Source organism: Neolamprologus multifasciatus, chromosome 22, assembly GCF_963576455.1.
Source record: "Neolamprologus multifasciatus chromosome 22, fNeoMul1.2, whole genome shotgun sequence".
Taxonomy (NCBI): domain Eukaryota; kingdom Metazoa; phylum Chordata; class Actinopteri; order Cichliformes; family Cichlidae; genus Neolamprologus; species Neolamprologus multifasciatus.
The window spans coordinates 26,971,021-26,992,360 of record NC_140459.1 but is presented as its reverse complement, the minus strand read 5'-3'; the positions used below and the strand labels follow the sequence as shown (position 1 = coordinate 26,992,360).

At 40.6% G+C, this 21,340-nt stretch overlaps 1 protein-coding gene across 1 annotated transcript in view; it reads right to left on the bottom strand.

Moving 5' to 3' along the window:
- arid1ab (AT-rich interactive domain 1Ab) overlaps positions 1 to 20,685 on the bottom strand; it is a 56,736-nt gene extending 36,051 nt beyond the window's left edge. Inside the window, exon 1 of the mRNA XM_085148023.1 lies at positions 19,361 to 20,685. Within this exon, the coding sequence (XP_085004149.1) occupies positions 19,361 to 20,257 (897 nt within the window). The 5' untranslated portion in view covers positions 20,258 to 20,685. The remainder of the gene's footprint in view (positions 1 to 19,360) is intronic.
- Between the last annotated feature and the right edge of the window lie 655 nt (positions 20,686 to 21,340).

The following is a 21,340-nucleotide window of genomic DNA, read 5'->3' as shown; positions in this document are numbered from 1 at the left end:
AGCATTAACAGATTTCTAAACTTTGTTTCTACGTAACGCAACTATTGTAATAATTAACTGCAAAGTCACTGGATCAAAGTCACTGACCTTTTTAGAAATCAGTAAAGCATAAAAAATAACTACTACCTTGAGCCCTATTTTGCGGGCTTTGCCTTACATATGCGTTAAATCACAACAACTACTGGCAATGTGAAAAATTTGATCTGCAATGTAGTCAGTCAATTAGCATTCAATAACCTGTTTGGATAATTAAAGTAGCTGAAGCCAAACTCCAAAAATCCAATGAATCGCCATCATGACCACACAATATGGGTAGGACGTGTCGAAAACCGCGCTCAATATAATCTTATCACATTCATGTTTTGGCTCGATGGGTTTAAATGCATATGGTTTACAGCTCAGCATAAAGATGAGGAACGCAGGGTGTTTGTTTTACCTCTCTGCCTCATTCGATCATGTTAACACATCTGTACTCTGCAGGCTGGGAGATAGCTGTGGCCGGCCTACTGCTCGGCACTTCATTGATCTGTTTACCAGTATTTTCCTTGCATTGCTTAAGTTGTTCACATCGGACATACCATTACACATCCTTCAAATTCCCAGAGAGCTTTTGTAGAGGCCTTTGTAGGTGCGCGAATGTCTGCTTTAACCCAACTAAAGAGTTTACTGCATCTTGTAGACAGAGGCCTGTGAATGCTATACAAGAGTCTGTTCATCGTTCTCTTGCTTACAGAATTAGCACTGCTGCTGCTCCTCAAGTTGAGAATTTTATCAAAATCAAAAAAAGAAAAAAAAAAGAATAAAAGTAGAATTATGTTAGCAAAGATTAGCAGTACAAGGTTGAGGGAAAAAATTCCAATAGAGGGGATATATACATATCATTTGCTAGTTTCTGATCTATTTAAAAGGACACTGGATTTCAAGGTGAAACAGCCATATCTTTAACAGTATGGGCATGGTTGGTGGTTGAATGTTCAAGGCGAAGGACAGAAAGAGAATCGTTTCTGATGTATCACAGGAGAATGTCAGTGGTTTTAGTGGTGAGGTCAAGATGGACACAGCGGAAAGACGATAAGGCACGCAACACTACTGAGATGAGTGCAAGTGCTTTGAAAGACAAATGGCCACAATAAAGGTCTCGCAGAGAAACCTGCCACCTGCCACTTACTGGCAAAATATGGTCCATCTCATGGAATTTATAAGACTACTTTCTTACAGCATACAGTATTAAAAGCTAGATTCTCAATTCCAGTTTTTCAACAAAGGCCCCTCTGTGAATGATAAACATTTGAGTCTATTTTAGAACAGCATTTAACACTTTGAACTATTTCCCCTTTCTTGACTAACCAATTGACTTTGTCCGTTAAAATCCCCACAGTGTACAGCAGAGAATTCAAATGTTATGTTTTGACTGAAAAAAACATTAAGACATTAAGTTCCAGTTTACTTTCATATACAACAAAGATGCATCCAATATTAAATTCAACAGACTATGCAGAGCGCTCACCAATTTTAACATTTTCTTTTTGGTGTTACCTTGAAAGGGCTTTTAGCATGTTAGCATGACACAACCAAACAAATTACACTGAACATTAAAACACAGCATTTGGGAGAAAAGAAAGACCTCAGAGAAACTGTTATATTTATTGTTCGACTTACAAAACCCCCCAAATTAACAGGTAGCACTCTCTTGCTTGATCGCTAACCCTATGAGATGTTAGCAACCTTTAGAAATATATACTCCTGGGTAACAATAGCACTAAATTAGCTTGGTCACATTATAACTCTCTTTTATAATCTGCTTTCCCCATTTAGTGTCATTTACATACATAACACATATACATACATACATACATACATACATATATATTTTCTCCTGTAGGATCTCTGTGGTGCCACTGAGAATCAGAGAGCATATCCCTTATATGGTCATGTCACACATCTTCTGTAGCAAGATTATGAGGAGAAGCAAATAAGAAGTTAAATAGAGGCTCATTTCAGACAGAGGAGCAGTAGCAAGGCTCAGCACAAGATAAATTAAGAATTATTTTGATTTGTGAATCATGCAAAGCTATTATGATAGAGTCCAAATATAAAAATAAGGTTTAGAAAAGGATCATAATAGATGTCCATTAATTTTTAACATTTACCATGACCCTGTGAATGCCAGTGGTTTACCTTAGCCACACATAAATAACATAAAAGAGCAAATCAGACAACAAAGAAAAAACATGGTATCTGAAAATAACTCATTGCAATTACAAATAAAATATTCTATGATATTCTATTCTCATGAAATAGACTGCTTGTTATATAACCGGCAAGGTGGTGTGCCCGTCATTGTCCTCAGCATTTAGCCATAAATCAGAGTGTAAAATAAGTTAACATTCATTTTCAGTGGGTATTAAATTTTTAGTATAGCATATAAAAGTAATGTGACTTGGGGGGGAAAAAAAGAAGTTCTGTTATGTAGGGGAATTCCCTGACAAACACAGATCAAAAGGTATGTGACAAAGTGTTGCAGCAACCACTTTTTCCTGTCAGGTTGATTTTTCTTTTGTTTTTTACACCTTTAGAAAGGTCACTGGCATCTTATCATGCGAAAGATGAAAATATGCCAGTAACCAGTATTCTATGGAAATAATTTGGCACTGCAAAAACGATTAGAACTATATTTCCTCATGAATAATATATAACAGATTTAAATCAATAAAATTTACACTAAAACCAAGGATATCAGTATAAATGCACTCATCAAAATGTATTACAAACCCCCTCATCAGAATAGGTTCAAGTCTCTGAGGTGTTTGTTTGCAGGCAGAATCTCACTAAACTCCTGGCACATCGTTCTTGACTCGACGTGACTTAAAGGTTTACAACAAACCTTCCTCACACAGAAGCCTTAACTATGCGTGCTGGATTACGTCTCAAGCCACAACACGGTACTCTTTCCTTTTTCTGCTCAGTCATCTAATCAATTCTGAAGGAAACGCTTCCCCTCCTTTTTTTCCCTCTGTTCCATAAAAAAAAATAAAAAAATAACTACAATTAGCACATGGCTAATCTGCATAGAGGGAAGCCAGAGCACTCTTGGCAGAAGAGGTTGCATGGAGTATATTGTGTCATGATAACAGGGGCTGCTGGTGGATATAGCAACTAGTCAAAAGCGCGTGTGTGACATGGGGTTGGGGAAAGGGATTTGTCAGGCACTGGGGAGGGTGAAGAGGGTGGGGCAAAGCTTGAGTGCAAAGCTGGAGTCTATGGGGCCAAGCAGAGCAGATGGACCGAGGGGGGGGGGGGACTGCTGCTAATTTAATCCGCCACACAGCCACATGGCCTTGACTCGGCACACACACACACACACACTACTGTTCAGTGTTAAAGCCCTTGGACATGCAAACACACTACAGCAACAACACATGCTGGCTACGGCCCCTCTCAGACGGTGGCTACGTCATACAAGTCACATCCATAAAGAGAGAGGATATCCTGCTCTTTATCACCAATGTCAAGTCAGAGGCTAAGATTTGTTTCTAAGGGTCCGTCAGGTGAACCTGCGCAGCGAAAACTGACCCCACGTTAATGCCGGCACTCACGTTCACAGTGGGAGCTGCCCAGTGTGACCCGACTTCACTGTTTAAGCTCCGAACACTGTCGCTGTCGGTTAAGCACTTTCCTCCACAGTAAGCGACGGTGTTCCTCATCCACTTTCTCTAGTGACATTTTTACAGCTGTGTGAGGAGTCATGCTGGTAACACTTCCCTTTAAACTCACATACAGCAGACAGAGGACCAAGAACCTAGGCTGAATATTAAACCTCTTGTCTTTATTTATTTAAATGGTATAGCAGCAAAAATTGCCGTTACATCTACCGTATTTTCCGCACAATAAGGCGCACTTAAAATCCTCAACAATCGGCAGTGCACCTTATAATCTGGTGCGCCTTATCTATGAATTCTGGCTGTGTTTACTGACCTCGGTTTTATGTGGTACACGGTGCTCAAAAATCTGTCAAAAAATATTTTAGTAGGACTTTGCTAAGCTACGAAGCCGCACCGCTTGATGGATTGTTTGAGCATTATGGCTACCGTAGTCAGGAGCCTCGCAACTCATAGTAATCTGGGTCCAAAACTTCGTCCGCGTCAGGTCCCAAAGTCAAACGAACACTGTGTAAATTCTTTCATCTTTAATAAAATGATCAGTGTTGCTGCTTTACCAGGTGTAACAATTAAGTTTAACATCCAGGCATCCATGAAAACAGAATTTATTCAATTTAATGGAGTTAGAAGTTACCAGGAAGTTAGCATAAAGTTAGTAGGAAGTTAGCTCGCTTGTTTCGCTAGTTATCTAAACATGATATATCATGTTCTGACTGAGAGATTTCTGGAAAAAAATGAAAACGTACAGCTCTGCTATCACTTCCAACATGAATGAAGACAGAAAACTACACAATAGTGAGGTTTGTAGGGTTACTGAAGTTGGACTAGATGGTATATAATGCTGTGCTAGTGATCGCTAGCGACACAGCTATGTTAGCATAACAAAGCGTAACACTAACTTTTTTCCACTTGATAAAAGTTCCCGATGTTTTTTTTTTTTTGACAAATGCAATCGCATGGAAAATTGCTGTAAACGGACCAAACTTCAGTAGGGGAGAACAACTGAGGTAATCCAGCCACAATATGAGATTAGTCATTAATGTAAGATAAGATGACCTTTATTAGTCCCACACGTGAGAAATTTGTTTTGTTACAGCAGAAAGTGGACAGTGCAAAGTTAAATAGCAAAAATTAGAAAAACACTGGAATAACATATACTGTTGTTCCAGTGTTTATAGAGCCGCTACCAGAGAATTCAACATTAATGAATCAATGGTATAGAAGTGGAGGAAGCAAAAGGAATGAGTTGAGTAAAGTTTGACTTATCTGACTGTTTTGTTTCGTTTAATGTGCCTTATAATCCAGTGCGCCTTACGGTCCAAAAAATACGGTATTGTTAAATTTTTATCCATTTACACTTGTAGGGATTATTTTATTCTCAATTCACCTACTCATATGTTTATGGGTGTCTTCAATGTGGAAATAATGCTTAAATTAACTATTCTCCCATCTGGAACATGTATAGTTTTTGATTTTGGTGGTAGTCATCCTATCTTTTATGCAAGGGAAAAAACCAAAATCATCATAAAATATACCTAAACCGTATATTTCATTAACTCACATCCAAATAAATTTGATGACTTGTTTTAGAATTTCTAGCCTTCATCGCTCCCAGAGTTACTGTTACACGTAAGCAATCCTGTCGCTGGCTAAGCTGCTTGTAGCTGTCCTTGACTGCATTCACTGGCTCCCTGTTACATTCAGAAGCAAATTTAAAGTCATTGTAAATCATCCCAATAGAGCACTTCACTCTCAGACTGTTGGCTTATTTGTGGTTCCTTAAAAGTAGAATGGGAGGCAGAGCCTTCAGCTTTCAGGCCCCTCCTCTGTGGAACCAGCTCCCAGTTTAGATTTAGGACACTGTGCACTTTTAAGATTAGACTTAAAACAGATTTTTTTTTTTTTAAATGATACAAGACAGTGACAAAATAGCACCAAACTTGGACAGCTGGATTTAAAAAACGTTCCACCTAAAGATTATTTGGAATATAATTTAGCTAGCTGTAATTTTAACCCATTTCCATTCCTACTCTTTATATGTGTCCTAATTACATTAGACCGTAATATGAACTGATCTTGATGTTGTCCATGTTTTGACATCATTTAGCATTTATTAAACTAAGGCTATAGTGATTGGTATAAAAGAAAGTCCTTATAAAACCAAAACAACAAAAAACATTCATATTCTTCAACGTGACATATCAGGAAACGCAACATCCTGAAACCAGAACTCAGGTCTCACATCAGCACAGTACAGACATTTTTTCAAGTAATATAAAAACGCAACAGAAGCTTTATGCCAAAAAAAAAAAAAAAGTTGCACTACAGCAATGACCAATCATACAGATTCATTTAAATAAATGATGACCAAGACCTGCCCCAGGCTGTAATGTTAGTCCCATTTGGATATCAGTATCTAAGGGCTAATTACATTTTGGGAAACCTTATTAAAAATTCTTATTACCTTAATAATTCATAACATTATTTAAATCGAATTAAAAGACAAGTTTTTAAATTTTCCCAGGGGTGTTAAAAACTGTGCGATCATTATAATAACTGAACCGAGCGCCAAACAGAGCAAAGTCCCACCTCCAGCGTAGTAAACAATTGAGAGTGCTTGTTCAGAAGAGCTTAAGGAAAGCTTAAGCAAAGCCTACCAATGTGTCCAAATAGTTGTGGAAAAATCTATACCTGTAAGCTACAGTAAGCAAGCTATGGAAGGGGGGCACATTCTCAATTAAACAATTAAGTCTTAGCTTTCCAAATGCATCAACCTCTACTTGGTGCTGACCGTTGCATGACTCTAAATAAAAGCAAGCACGAGGATTGGACTGGGTAGAGGGGGCGGCAGCCGGCGCCTGCTGGTGCTATCATCCGTACTGAGCAGAGGCAACAGCACCCTACACACCCAGATGTTCACCCAGCTGTTCCAAAGAACTCAAAAGCTGTTCTGGGAGGAGAGGAAGAAGGGAACTCGTGCACTCGGATGACAAAATCTGCTTTCACATCTCTGTGAGATGAAGGAAGAAGTGAAGCTTTTCCAGGGCTATTTAAAGCTTAGAAGAACAACAGCGGCGACAACAGAAAAGTAGGAGCTAGAGGAAAAAAACAAGGCGCTGCTCTTGCATGAATTAGGGTTGGGTTAAAAGGCATAAAGGAAAGCACTGCTGCTTAAAAGGGACCCTTTGCATTTCTGGGCACTTTTATTTCCATTGACAAGCAGCCATAGGTAGATGTCGCATATATTACAGGTATTCCTGGGTCTGTTAAAATAAGGTTTGATAGCAGAACATTTGTAAAACCTTAAAGACTAGTCGGTTCTTTCTTTAGCTTCCACTTTACTCTGACATTTAACAATCACACAGGGAGAAATAAACCGTGGCGGCAGCACAGACAGCAGTGTCTGCACATGCTGCTGGCTCAGTTAATGGCAATGTAGTTTGACAAAAACAACTTAACTGGAGCTCTACTTTGTAGCTTTTGAACTTTCAATTGCATTTGGGGAAAAAATACTCAGATAATAACAACTAAATTGCTCATCATCCCACCAGATCATGAGCTCAGACAACTCAATCTTCCAACAAAAAAAATGGGAGATCTGGTAACAACTCAACCTCAAATTTATTTTTTCAAACTACTTCTCCCGAGATCAAGATGAAGCGAGGTATGGATAGATGTCCCCTATGAGCAAGCATGGCAATGGTGGGGAGGAAGAACTCCTGTTTAACAGGAAGAGACAACTGGCAGAACCAGGCTCAGGGAGGGGCAGCCATCTTCTGTGACAGTTTGAGAAATAAGGAGAAATTCCAGACATAATAACAACAGTACAAGTGGTTTGTGTCCATCCACGCATTTTGAAAGTTTGTTCATATCCGATTTAAACATCCACACTCGAGATGGAAAGAAAAGCTCAAGAGATATGGTTTAAAAACAGGTATAATTTGACATATTTCCAAGCGAAATTATGAAGAACACCTGTGAATATGGGGTGACTGTCAAACTAATGAGTTCATAAAGTTAAAGAACCAGTAGGCACCACTCAAACCCTAGTCATGTGCTATTAAAGATAGCGGAATCGGAAACACCTGGCTTTCTGACAGTACGTGTAGAGAAGGCAGGTGAAAACTACAGCAAGGTTGTCAGCAGTTTTATTAATGTTGTAAAGCTTTGAATAATTACTTCCAGTTCCCCTGTCTCAAAGTGGTTTGTGGTTAGATTGCAGAAATATGATCTGTTACTATAACAATTATTAGACATTTTTATGCTAAAACATATATGCACCATGAAATGAAGCTAATATGTGTTAAATACAGGAGCTTAATCATGTTTCTGTTAAATTAATACAGCTGGGGTGTTACATTAAAGCCCAAACTTGGCACTGGGTTTCCTGTGACTGCACTTATTCTGTTACAAAAAAGAAGCATCAATTCATTAAGTTCAAGACTAAACAAAACATGCTAACAACGTGTCCGTTAAAAAGTCAATGGCCAATGCGTGTCTGCCATTCTGCTGCGACTGCTTTCAAAGAACTAAAACCATGACAGTGAATAAGCTGAGCTTTCCATAGTAGGACTTCACTAACCACTGCATGACCATAGGTAGTTAGAACTATACAGAATCATGATTCTGCACAGTTGACCAAAAATGTTACTTGACCATAACTTTAAAAATAAGAAACTCAACTCATCAGTACCAACATGACTGTGGCGACTGGCACATGTGAGCAACTCTTTGCTGATGATTAACAACATAGCTGTGAGGTGCTAACTGGTTCCCACACTGTACTGATGGACTCAGTGTGTGTGGCTCTCCAATTAGGTAGATCAGAAAATCATTCTGTTACCACCCAGTATTAAAAAAAAGCGTAGGAAAACTCCCTGACCTGTCAGTGCAATGTTAAGGTTTGGTGGTACAAGAGAGTGAACACTGGCTGTGACTCCCAGCTGTCAAACTGTCAGGCCAAACATATATTTCCAGGTGACAGCGGCTGTGTCCCAGGAGTGAGACAAGGTGAGGAGAGTTGGATGGGAGATCAGCAGGGCTGAGAGCAAGCCAGTGGAAAGAGTGCAGCATGTGGTGAGAAACAGCAGGCAGCAAACCACATGTTCAACATGCAACAGTGGCGTAATAGAAAGTAGTACATGTATATTGCACCTTTGTAGAAGAACTTATCAACACACTGTTAAACAGAACAAAAGGCATTTTGAAAATGTATTTTTACTTTCAAATCAGGTTTCAAAAAAGCAGAATACTGAACTAATTTAAACTACACTAAGCCCACCTTGACTGTGAAACATAGCCAAAACATTTCTTCAATTATAACCTGTGAAAAATTTGAAACTTGATGAAACTTGTGTTAATGACACATTAACAATTACACAGTAGCCCTTAGAATATTGTTAAAATGTAGTTACAGTGGACACTCATCCTGTAAAGCACACCTGTGTGGCTTGTTGAGTACAGTTCAAGAGTGGCACTGGCACTCTGGTCACACCAACACTTTAACGGGAACGCTCATGGAAGAAAAAGTGGTCTCTGCTCTTCTCTCCTGCTCGGAGATAAGCCACTCGATGGGTTAGCGGCACAGCAACTCCTCCAATGCTCTGTCAGCATTGGAGGCAAGACAGCGATCGGTTACATCACGTTGCCGAGGCTCAGCAGGCGCTGCCGAGAAGGATGCTTATTCAGGCTGACCATTGGAACCCTGGACGACCCATTACGATAAGTGTGTCACTCACTAGTATGCCAAAAATACCCTGGCTGCTGAATGAGGCGAAGCCACTTAAGGACCTGGCTGGGTCACTGGCTGCCTCATGGTTAGAGTCACAACTCTGATGCTGACGTCAGACACTCTGTCAACATAAGGAAAACATGCCTGGTCATAATCTGAATCACAGATGGGTCATTTTAATGAAATAAAAGGGGTTTTGTACTTTGCAGCAGGACTTTCTAGTCTTAAAATAATCTAAACACAAACATAAATAAAGCTAGACAGCTGTAAAAAAAAAAATAAAGAAAAAAACTGTTCTCAACACGCTTCAAAACAAATGAGAGACAGTAAACTGGAGCAGTGAGACCGTTGGGGTTGTTAATTTGCACTCTCCTGTGGGTAGAATCGCCTCTCACATACACGCTCATGCAAATATCCAGGTAGAGAGAGAAATATTTCAACGCCCGTTACTGTTCTTTCTACAGCCATGCCACCACAGGTATCACCAAAGCAGCACAATCTTAGCAGCAGCCTGGCACCAACCTGGCACATCAGAAATCAGCCGCTACACAAGGCAGAAACAACACCGCTAGTAAACTGCTTCTTCTGCTTGTCCCTGTGCAACTTTGCACCTACTGAGCACTGGTTGCTCATCCATGTGCCCAACAAACCATCAACCAAACAGGCTGCTGATACCTGGTACAGGAACCAACTGTGATACTGAACTGGAACGTGGCCTGTTTTTATTGTAAAAGTGTATGATATTTATTTTATGTCAAGCAACAACAAGTACCTTACTTTTAATAGCATCATTTTGAACTTTAAACAGAGTCTAAGTCAGACTCCAGCAGTAAGAACTGTTCTGATGTCAGTTACTGCTAAGGTTGTTGCTACTGATTATGTGCACTGTCAATTAAACTGTTAAGTAGATTACTTTATAATCCCTAGTGTCAAAGAGCAGTAAAGCTTGCCTCTTACATTTCCAGACACAAAAGTGACATTTAAGTTTTATCTCACCGACAGTCCAGAGGGGATTCACTTCAAGGCTTCAACTAATCAGTTATTTCCTCTATCAGACACTTCATCTTTTCATCTACAAAAACTGTCAAACATAGCCGCTTTCTCATAGTCCAAAACCCCAAAATTGTAGTTGTTAACATGAAAGACTAAGAATGTGAAAAAACAGAAATGTGGAACCAGTTGCTTAAAAAAAATACTTTATCTAGCAGTATTGTGTGCATGTCAAAGTATCCAGCAGTGACTCTCTGAAAACATACCTAGACATTACAATTACAAAGCAGTTACACAGTCCCTATGATCAGTTATTGATTTGAGAATGAGCAATATGCCCTGTTTGTTTGCTTGTTTTCACCAAAGACTCGGATCAGATCTCCTTTCCTTCGTTGGGAGTTATTTCAGATCTTATTGTGGTCAAAGATAGATTAAGCTTAGTATGCATTTTTTGAAGTGCACAAAGACAGAGTGAGAAAGAAACACCCAGTGCTACCTAGAATTCTGGAGGTTTGCTAACAAGTTCTTTTCCAACACTACTTTACAGTATACTGACCTTTGTCAGAGCGATCAAGGTTCACTAATCTATAAAAGTTAACAAATTACTGTTGTTGTTGTTTTAATTTTACTATAAACTGAATTTTCTATATAACAAAATATGCTTTGTAGCAAGACTGAAAGTCAGACTCAGATCAGAAATTGCAGGTCACACAATAAAAAAAAAGAAAATGACTGTACTAACATCTGAAAAGTTCAACCAACTGTATTCGTTGAAAAAAAGATAAATGATCATTAATTAGAACAGTTAATACTACTTTCTATCAACTAATCTGTTTGTTGAAGGCAGAAAATCTTTTTTTCTCATTTGCTTCTGATGTTGTAGCTTTTTATTACCTCATTGTTACACATTTATTTTCTATCAATTACTAACAGAATTTTTTCCCCTCAAACATGGGGCTTTGTAGAATTGTCATTTCCACAGCTTTGCTTTTATTGACAACAACGAAAAAACAAACAAAAAAAACCCCATGAATATCACATTAGGCAAAACAGAAAGCGAGGTAATGACCAGCGGGCACAATTACACCTCCAGCTCACATCACGGCCGAGTTCCACAAAGGAAATGAAGGTAGAAATATCAGCAGCATCTTGTGCCCTTATATTCCTTATTCCCCTGCTTTATAGATGAGCCATTGGCTTTTTCCCCCCTTTGCGGAGATCAAAGGTGAGAGATGCATGAAAGCTGGGAGGAAGCATCATTCTCTACCACAGAGTATCAACAACTGCACCCATTTAAAGGTTAACCACTTTATTCCATAAAAACACACACACCATACGTCATGTAAATGAAGTCTGTAGTCCCACACAGGCCCAGAGAAGGATATTACTATGCTAATCCGAAGCATTTTTAGAAGGTAAATGTCAAAAGAAATGAATTACCTTTACATTCCAGCTTGCCCTGATGCAATAGCCCAAGCCTGACATTTGTCCACGAGGAGCTTGTTTTTCCCAATGTATTTTCAATTGCAACAAAGAGGATACAATTATTCAGATCGAGTCATTTCCACCATGACAGTGTCTGTATTAACCTTTTGAGTCATTAAACCAAAGACTCCCAACACAAACTGTTTTAGAGACAACTTGAAATCAATAAAGTTTGGGAGATGCCGGTGGAACAGCAAGGAGCTGAGGAAAAAAACAAACAAAAAAAGAACAACAAAAATACACTGAGCTGGACCACACAGCTGTGTGCTGTGGCTGAGAGGAAAAAAAAAAAAGAGCGATGTTAGTAAAGAAAGACGGATGGCTGGTGACACGTGGAGTAAGAGCAGGTCAAAGGATCCTGAGGCAGTGGCAGACACACAAACACACAACAACCACGTAACTGCTGCACTTTACACAGAAATACACACAGCTGTCAGGGGCAGACGAAGATCATTCACAAAACACCACCACCACCCCCTCCCCCGGGTATCACTGACACCGTTTCTCCCTCATACATACACACACACACACACACACACACACACACACTATTCAGTCTCTCTCACACACACATACACACAAATACAGTTGCCAGGAGGCAGCATGCTGTCCATGAGGCCTGTGGAGAATCATTACTCAGCAGAGCAGACTAAAGAGCCGAGAGTGAACTTCCTTTTCGAATGCCCAGTGTTCCTCTTCTCCGCGGCACCAAGCCCTATTAAACAGGGGTCCAAACAGTAGTGGGAAGTTGTGCTGTGTGTTTTCTTAGAACTGGGAGTTGTGTTTAGTGAACAGGAACAAAACAGAAACTGCTGGCCCAGCTGTCAAAGACCAGCATTAGGCTCTCAAGCGACTGAATAACGGTAGATAGTGTGCTATACAGTGATGTGTATAAACAGTCGGTATCTCAGTAGTGGTACTCCTGTCAATGACTAAACTGAGGCAACTATGCACGCTTAATTTTAGGAGAGATAATTTTCCACAGATTCAAGAGGCTGGACCCAAAAAAGCTGGCAAAGACTGAAATGAAACTAGTCACTGACACTATGGAAATATTCTCTTATCTTCACTTATTTTCTAATTCAATTTTTAAGTGGAAAAAATAAACTAAAAAAATAACTCAATCCAAATGCAAATTAGAATTTTCTCAGCAGCAAACAATGTCATTAAAAATCCCCACGCTCTCAAACAGTACATACAAAAATAATAATAACAATAAATCCAAGTTAATCTACAACTTTGTTTATTGTGCTTTGTCATTATTGGTTAATTAAATAAACTAATAAATGTGTAATTGTGGCCTTACTCGTGAAAAAGGGAAACTTTTTGAACATCTCTGGTGATGGTGCTGGTGGTGGGAGGTGGGGGACACACCTGGCGTTACACCATTCCAGACAAACAAAAAAAAACAAAACAAAACAAACCCACTACAATCCACTTCAGAGTATTTGTTTGTGTGCAAGGTGTTATGGAAACCCATAATATGAGTCCTTATCGACCATTCAATTAACGCATTAACTCATCTTGAGCAGGTGGCCCAAGGCAGTTGAGGGGCTTGTTGAAAAACACAACAACAACAACAACAAAACAACAGCTGCAGAATTATTACCAGAGCCACCAATTAAAAGGCTGATCGTGCCACTGCTAATGACAGAAGAGCTGAAGCCTTTAATAAACTCTGCTGAAATGTAGTCGGCAGCACTTCAGCAGCGCGTAGCCTGTGAAAAACTGACCTGAACTTTGGTCTACTGACTGCCACATCAAACTCTGCAGTCAGACATCAAACATACAATCTCCCTGACTAAACATAACAAGCATGTAGCAGTGGCCTCATGTGACATATCTTTGCTATGATTTGAAAACAGTCTGGGTCCCACACGTGTTTATTTGCCCTTAGTGAAAGATCCTGTCCTCCACACACCATGTCTTAGATCATATCCATTAAGGTAATGTGTTCTCTGCACCTGGACCACTGACATCAAGACAAACTCTTGTAGAGTTAAAGTTACTGTGAGTCTGCTCAATTCAGTTACACTAATGATAAGTTTGTCAAAGCCCTTTTGCCTTCTGCTAAAATACAGTCATTGCTACCTTTACATTTGCTTAACAACCAAAAAATGTTCAATTATCCTCCAGCTTTCCAGCAAAACCTTGGATTCTTTTGCAAGGAATTGCTCTGAAGGCTCATTAGCCCATTGGAAAAGCACCCACGGATTTAAATCCAATGAAGGAAAAGTATTGGATTTGACATCAGTCTTCCTGTGGAAGAAATTGAGAAAATACAAGGCTAAAAGGACATAAACACAAACAAAGCTAATGCATTCTCAAGCTAAATCATTCTATTAACAAATTTTAGCTCATCATAACCTCTGTTTGCATATTTTAATGATAATTCACTGCTTTCACTGGGGGTGACTGCTACCAAAGAACACTTAGCAATCCATGTGCAGTATTTTTTAAACCCATTTTCACACTGCAGGTCTTAATGCTCAATTCCAATTTTTTGATCAAATCAGATTTTTTTCGTCTGCTCGTTCACACTACAAATAAAATGTAACAGCAAACGCGCTCTAGTGCAAACCCTCAAAGCGGCCCGCATGCGCAAAAGAAGACGTCACACACAACGCGCTCTGTTTAGACCCAGACCAAACAGTACTGTTTGACTGATGGCCTTAATATAAAGACTTGTTTCGGACTTTACGTTTCCCAATTTTGTTTTAAGTTATAAAGTTATTTTGTTATTTGCATGTGGCCTAATAATTGTCCTTGTTGCTGTTTTGAGAGGAGCGGTGCTTCAAAGGATAGTTGCAGATTTCTGTTAGAGTCTGCAGATTATACAGTACAAATAAAATGTTCACGTTTCTCCAACGTTGTCTTCCCAACAGTTTCACTGGATGGCCAGGAAGCGTTCATGATGTCTTCTCCGACGCTGATAATTGGCGTCTGTCTTGTGTCAGTGACGTAAAAGGTGGATTTAACGCGACATGACCATTCAACAGCAGTCGCTTTCTAAAACGTCAGATAAGACGTTTTAGAACGTCAGATATGTATCGGATTCAGTACCACATACAAAAGTGACCCAGATCGGATTTGAAAATATCGGATTTGTGCCGTTCACACTGTCATACCATGATCGGATATGGGTCGCATAGTAGGGGTGGGGGAAAAAATCGATACTGTGTAGTATCGTGATATTTTGTTTGCTAATAATGTATCGATACAGGGACAGCAGAAATCGATATTTTGTTACAAAAAAGGTTTTTGTGCTCTGACTTCAGAGCATGTTGATCCTTTTTCTGAGCAAGAATCCTGACATTCCTTCACTGTCCAAATGTGTTTAACCTTTTTTTTGGCAGCAATAAACATGACAGTTTACTTATTTTAATTTAAGACATGTTTTATTTTAATTAAGTTTAAAACTTTTTTATTTAATGTAAAATTATATTTTGTTTTAATTTACTTTCAAATTCTTCAGTTGCTGAAGGGGCTGCATAGTTTTCATAAATTGCATAGTTCAGAACAGCTATAATTGTACCAGATGGTTGCATTCAAGTTGGACTAGACTGTAATACAAACCGTTCAGTTTGTCAACAATAAAACTGAAATGAGAGAAAGACTGAGTGCGAGACTTTGATATTAGATAAAATGAATATTGATAAAGTTTACCTTTATGTACAGAATCTGAATATCGCAAAATATTTTAAAAAATTGCAATAACATCGTATCGTGCGTTAAGTATTGTGATAATATCGTATCGTGGGATGTATGGTGATTCCCACCTCTATCGCATAGGGTCAACAAAGTCGGATTTGATGCGCTTTCGCCTGCAGTGTGAACGTAGCCTTAGAGTTTGACACCCTCTGGGAATTAATTGCAGCATTTCACATACACTTAGCTGTAGAGGCACATCACAGTATCTCATTTTGAAAGTTCACTTACTGCTAACCAACAAGCACTGACCAGTACCATTTCCTGGCTGGACAGTTTGCTATGGTCACTGCTATTTAGCTGTCAATTTAGTGCAGTAGAGGCACCTGCATCAAAGGTTCACACTAAAGTGACCGTCCAGCATTCAACACACCTCCAGAGCAGAACAAGGACCACTGAGACTTACTGGAGAGGCAGCTGAGCATATCAGGCAGTGTTTCCCTCAACTGCAGTTGCCCTCTAGCTTATGGTGGTTCTATAGAGCAAAACAAAAACTACAGCTGGTGTGGTTTAAGACTGTGGAGTTCTGTCAAACTACAAGATGTGACACTGCAAACAGCGGACCGACATCGAGGACCAGCACAGCAGGCACCTAACCACCCTACCCAAGGGTGACTCTGGTCACTACCATTAAAAAGAATGGATAAAGTAATAAAAAGATACACTAGTGCACCCTACATTTGGGCAGCTAGCCCAAGTATAGTCTATGTGTGGGAAACACTGCAATAACAAGGTACTTGGCAATTAAAATATTTACAGCTGAGCACCTTCTACAGCGTATTTAATAATTAATTAAAGCTCCCCCACAAATATCATTTGAATCAGTTAAAGATGTTGTGCTAACAATCTATCACCGACCACAAACATAGCAACAAATTCCAAGAAAGGTGGCAGGGCATTTCTTTGACACAATCAGATATGATAGAAAATATAAAAAAAGGGTTATTTGAAGTTCATAACTCTCAATCTGACACCTTGAGTACTACGCAAACCTGATGAATGCTCAGTTTAGAAATGAAAGAAATGCTATTTAGACACACTGACACTTAGAAAAATGTGCAAGGTTTTCTAAAATATATTCAACTGAAAAGAAATAAAACGAGATAGGATTCAGATGTGCGCTATTTAATATATATGCTATGTCAGGAACGTAATCTGCATGTATCTGACTGCCGACATCAAATATTTATGCAAGTGATGTAAATATGGCAACTCTACAGCAATAAAGGCTGGACCCTGCTCAAATTGAACTCATCCACCCTGACAGCAGCAATTCCCAGTTTGCCTAAATTTAATGCCGTCCCTGGGCACAGACACTATTCCACATGTTGGAGGTGACAAACTGAAAGTAAAAAGGAGCATCCTAACTTTCCTGGAAACAGCAGCGAGGGGCCCTCTGGAGAAAGATGGGCGCACTCAGCGCAACACCCCTCATCCGTCCTGGAATATGTGGGGGTTTTTTTTGTATAAAGCGATGGCGATAAGCAAACACGGCCCGTGTCCAATTGCTGCGGAATATCTGGGTGTTTGTTCTAAAACACACTGAACCGAGCACTTCTGCAGCCACTCTACAACTGTGCACCATCCGGCTCTAAGTGCAGGCAATTTAACTTGTTGTGGATGCAGCGAAAGTGGCAATCAAAATGTGTGAAAAGCTGTCGCCTTAAAAGTTTAAAGCAACAAGTGGTGGGTTCACCTCTCTGGATGAAAAGTCTGATGAAACATCTTTTGGTGGGAAATAAAAACAAACAGCCCATCTATCACGTTTCATTTACAAAAGCCACGTGCAAAATGTTTTGAGAAAACGGACACTGAAAGTAAATGAGAATACAGAAGAGATGTAAAAATGTTGTTTTTAAGCAAATGTCAAATAAAGAGTTTAATTTTATGCCTCCCGCAATCCTGTATGTACACAGATAAAGCATCCTTCTGTGGCTTATATATGTTTAATTAATTAAGCCAAAACCCACAAAATATTCTCAAACGCATCCAACTCTACCTACCTACATTGCCTATGACACATAACTGTAGCATAAAACACTACACAAGGGACGGTTATCTCTTAAGAGAAAGATGTAGGTAAGCACTGTTGACATACTCTGCCTGTGGAAGTAAATTAGGCTACCTGCCGGGAAGAAGAAGAAGAAAAAAAAAAAAGCTGTGACACTTGGCTGACACCTTGCTTGCTTGTAAACACAACTGCAGCCAGGCAGGCTCCATCACGTGGCCACAAGACTTTCAGGGCCACACCAGTCTCCTCAACTCCTGATCTGGAAACAGCACAGAACACAGTTGTAGGAGAGGGGCTATATGACCACACCTACTCTCTCTGCTGTTCTGGAGTCAGTTGACTTGAAGGAGCAGTGCACGCTGTGTACCCCCCTCCCCCCACAAGCAAAAATGGGAAAAAATGAAGAAAAAAAACCCCAAACTTTACATGCCAGGTCAATAACAGCAAAGCAGTGACTGAGCACGTGCCAGGTTAATCACACAAATAAAAACAACGGTGACTCCACATCACTACATCATCATGCAAATTACTGCAGTGGGAGGAACTGAGCAAACTGTATTCTCAAAATGCTTTCACAAATAAAATGCAACCAAATCATAGGTTAGCATTTACAGATAAATAAGTAGTCTTTGTGTTTTAGATTTCTGTTGATACCACTAGAATAATAAATATGTTTTTACAATTCTTTTTAATTACACGACCATATAGCTGCATTCAAAATCGCTCAAAATGATAATAAATACAACAAAAAAATCAAAAAAGAGAGGCAGAGACTATGTTTTCTTTACGCAGTGGAGGAACACTGGGCAGAGGGGGCTGTTTTTCTGCAGCCTTCCATTAGATGCAATTATAAATGGCCGAGAGCAGAGGGATGGGGGAGCCAATCAGATCTCGGCTCGCATGTCAACCTAAGACCAACTGTCTCCTGGCTCTGACAGCAGGATTTTACCTCCATAATTCAAATCCCAAAGCAAAGGCAATCTGCACTTTGCCAACTCCGAGCGCCGGGGCCGTGTTTACAGGCGGCACATGGAGGAAAGAGGCAGAGAAAAAAAGACTGCGAACCGAGTCGAACCGATCCCGCAATGAATGAAAACCCTCAAGTCGAGACGAATCAATCGCGGTCACAATCACACTTTGATCCGAGTAAACACTTTATCGGGATGGAATTGTTGCCATTCACCCGACTCTGAGACACATCTCTACTCCGGCCTGCAGCGGCTTTTTAACAGACACAGCGCTCTTTTTCTTAATGATTATGCAAATATTATTTAACGGCTATCGATGTCATTTGCGTCTTGTTTATCGCCTCGACAGCCACTGACACAACTTTTGATAGCACCGGAGGGAGCTCGGCAACGAAAAGAACCGGACTCGCTGCGGATTCTCGCAGAAATGACAGCGGTTACAGCACTGACAGCGAGGCTAGAGCAATACCGCGAACAAATATCACCTCATCTCCCTGCACACACGCACACACTTTCTCCCCGCTAACTCTTGCTCTACTTAGTCTAACTCTTGCCCTGTACCAAGCAGGGACACACACCGATACCCACGTCTCGGAAAGTTGTTTCTGACGGAATATGCGGCTTCTTTCTCTGTCTAAACACTATTGCAGGGGTGGTATTGGGAGAGAGAGAGAGGCAGCCATTTTAGAGCTCTTGCTACATAGACAATGGCTGGTCCAATGCAATATTCAACTCTACAGTGCTTTTTCTCAGCGACTGAGAGACTTTAAGTCAGCCAAAGTGTGTCAGTGCAGTGAGTGAAGTTTACCTGATTTCTGTTTGGAGGTTGTCCAGTGTTTCCCGGGCTCATGGGAGGCGGATGGTGGGTCCTTTGTTGCCAAGCCGGATGGACCCCACCATACTGACTGCTGCCCATATCCCCTGGTCCCTTGTTGGCCCCCTCCTGATTGTTATAGTCTCCTTGGGGATAATTCGGGTAGCTCCTGGTAGGGCTGGGGGATGTCAAAAGCTGATTTAAAGTTGGCGTAGACGTAGGTTGTTGGTTTCCCATGTTATATCTCTGATTATTATAAGAGGCAGCCATAGCTGTGGTTCCTCCTGCTGGCTGTTGCTTGCCTGGCTGCCCCCCAGCCGGAGGCTGGTTGTTACGCGGGGAATTCATGGCCCCGTATCCCGGGCCCTGGTAAGAAGTCCTGTTCTGGAACGGGCTGTAGTTGTTGTAATGGTTGGGGTAGCCGTGTTCGTGTGAATTAGGGGGGTAAGAGTCCATCATGCCCGGCCCCGATGCAGCTGCCATGCCAGGGCTTTGTTGTCCGCCATGTTGATGAAAAGGGGCCCGGGTGTAGTGCTGGTTGTAACCGTAAGGAGGTGGAGGAAAGGGGCCCGGGTGGTGGTGTCCCATCCCGGGATGGTTATTCCCTTCGGGCCCGCCTGTATCATTCTGATTACTGCTATTATTATTTACCCTGGGTAAATTCCCGTTGCCGTTCTTCATGTCAGGATCCCCTCCTCCCCCAGCATTTCCAGCATCGGTCCCGTCCTGCAGCTCCTTCTGCCCAGGAGATCCGCCGTCAGGTCCCGGTTCCTTATTTTCATGCTGTTTCTCTCCCGGTACCGACTCCTCCTGTGTGTCCCGATCCGGCTTTTTTAGTTCGGATGGCGGGCTAGTGTTGAGAGTGGCGACGCTAGCGACCTGAGCGGCCATGATATCCCTCTCTCTCTCTCACCCCCACTCTTTCTCTGCCTCTCTCTCAGCACGGCGACTCACACACAATCAAACTTCGAATAACCATTGAATATAAATACAAGTATATTTATAACAACGTACCCGTTGTCCCGGTTCATTCCCCCCTTTTCCCTCCGCCCGGACCGGTATCCGGTAATCCACCGCGACTCCGTTTAAAGTTAAAACAGAGAGGGGAAAGTTTGTGAAAGAAAAAATGTATAAATACAGAGCCAGGGAAGTGAATTTAACCGACACAATTGAGTGTGTGTGTGTTGGAGGGGGGCCTTCTGTTACAGAACGAGAGCGCGAGCTAGAAATCAACCAAACCAGCACGAGGCTCCGCGAGATACAGCCATCTTACCGACATGTCGCGAGAAAATAAAAACCCGGAGCGGAATCTACAGCAACTGGATTCGGACTGCTTGTTCCCTGTTGTTTATACACAAGGAGAGCCGTTATTGAAGGTCTAATACGCTTTGAACTGAGCGCATACATAAAACCGTCGACGTATTCGAGAAGCGGTGTTTGTTAGCATAAAGTGCCAGCCGTACAGAGGGTAATTAAATGACGCAAATTAATAAAAAGCTAATGTCTCCTGGAGAGATGTTTATTTAGAAAATAAGTTACACTAATTCTCTGTGCTGTCTTTCATTTTAAATAGGAATTCATCAATATGCGTTATAATATAATACATAATATAATCCTAGTAAATAAAACACGATTTTAGTTGTATGCTTTTATACTGGGGATACTACCTGCTACGATACACGTAACTTTACAAAGTAAATGTTGAATAGCTCTGTTTGTCGTTACAAATAACCAGAATTTTCCACATTTCATTTTTACTTCAAATATCTTTCAAATAGCCACGTGCTTGGTGCTCATGGTCTTTCTTTATATATCTCACTGCTAAATACTGACTGTTTTGTGTTATCAAAACACTTCTGCCGTCCCTTCTTTTGCCATACTACTTTTTTTTTTTTTTTTTTTTTAAATTTCAGCCACAACTGTGCAGTTCGTGCTTAAGCTGTGAGCGCTTCTGTTACATTTGTGGGTTTCTAT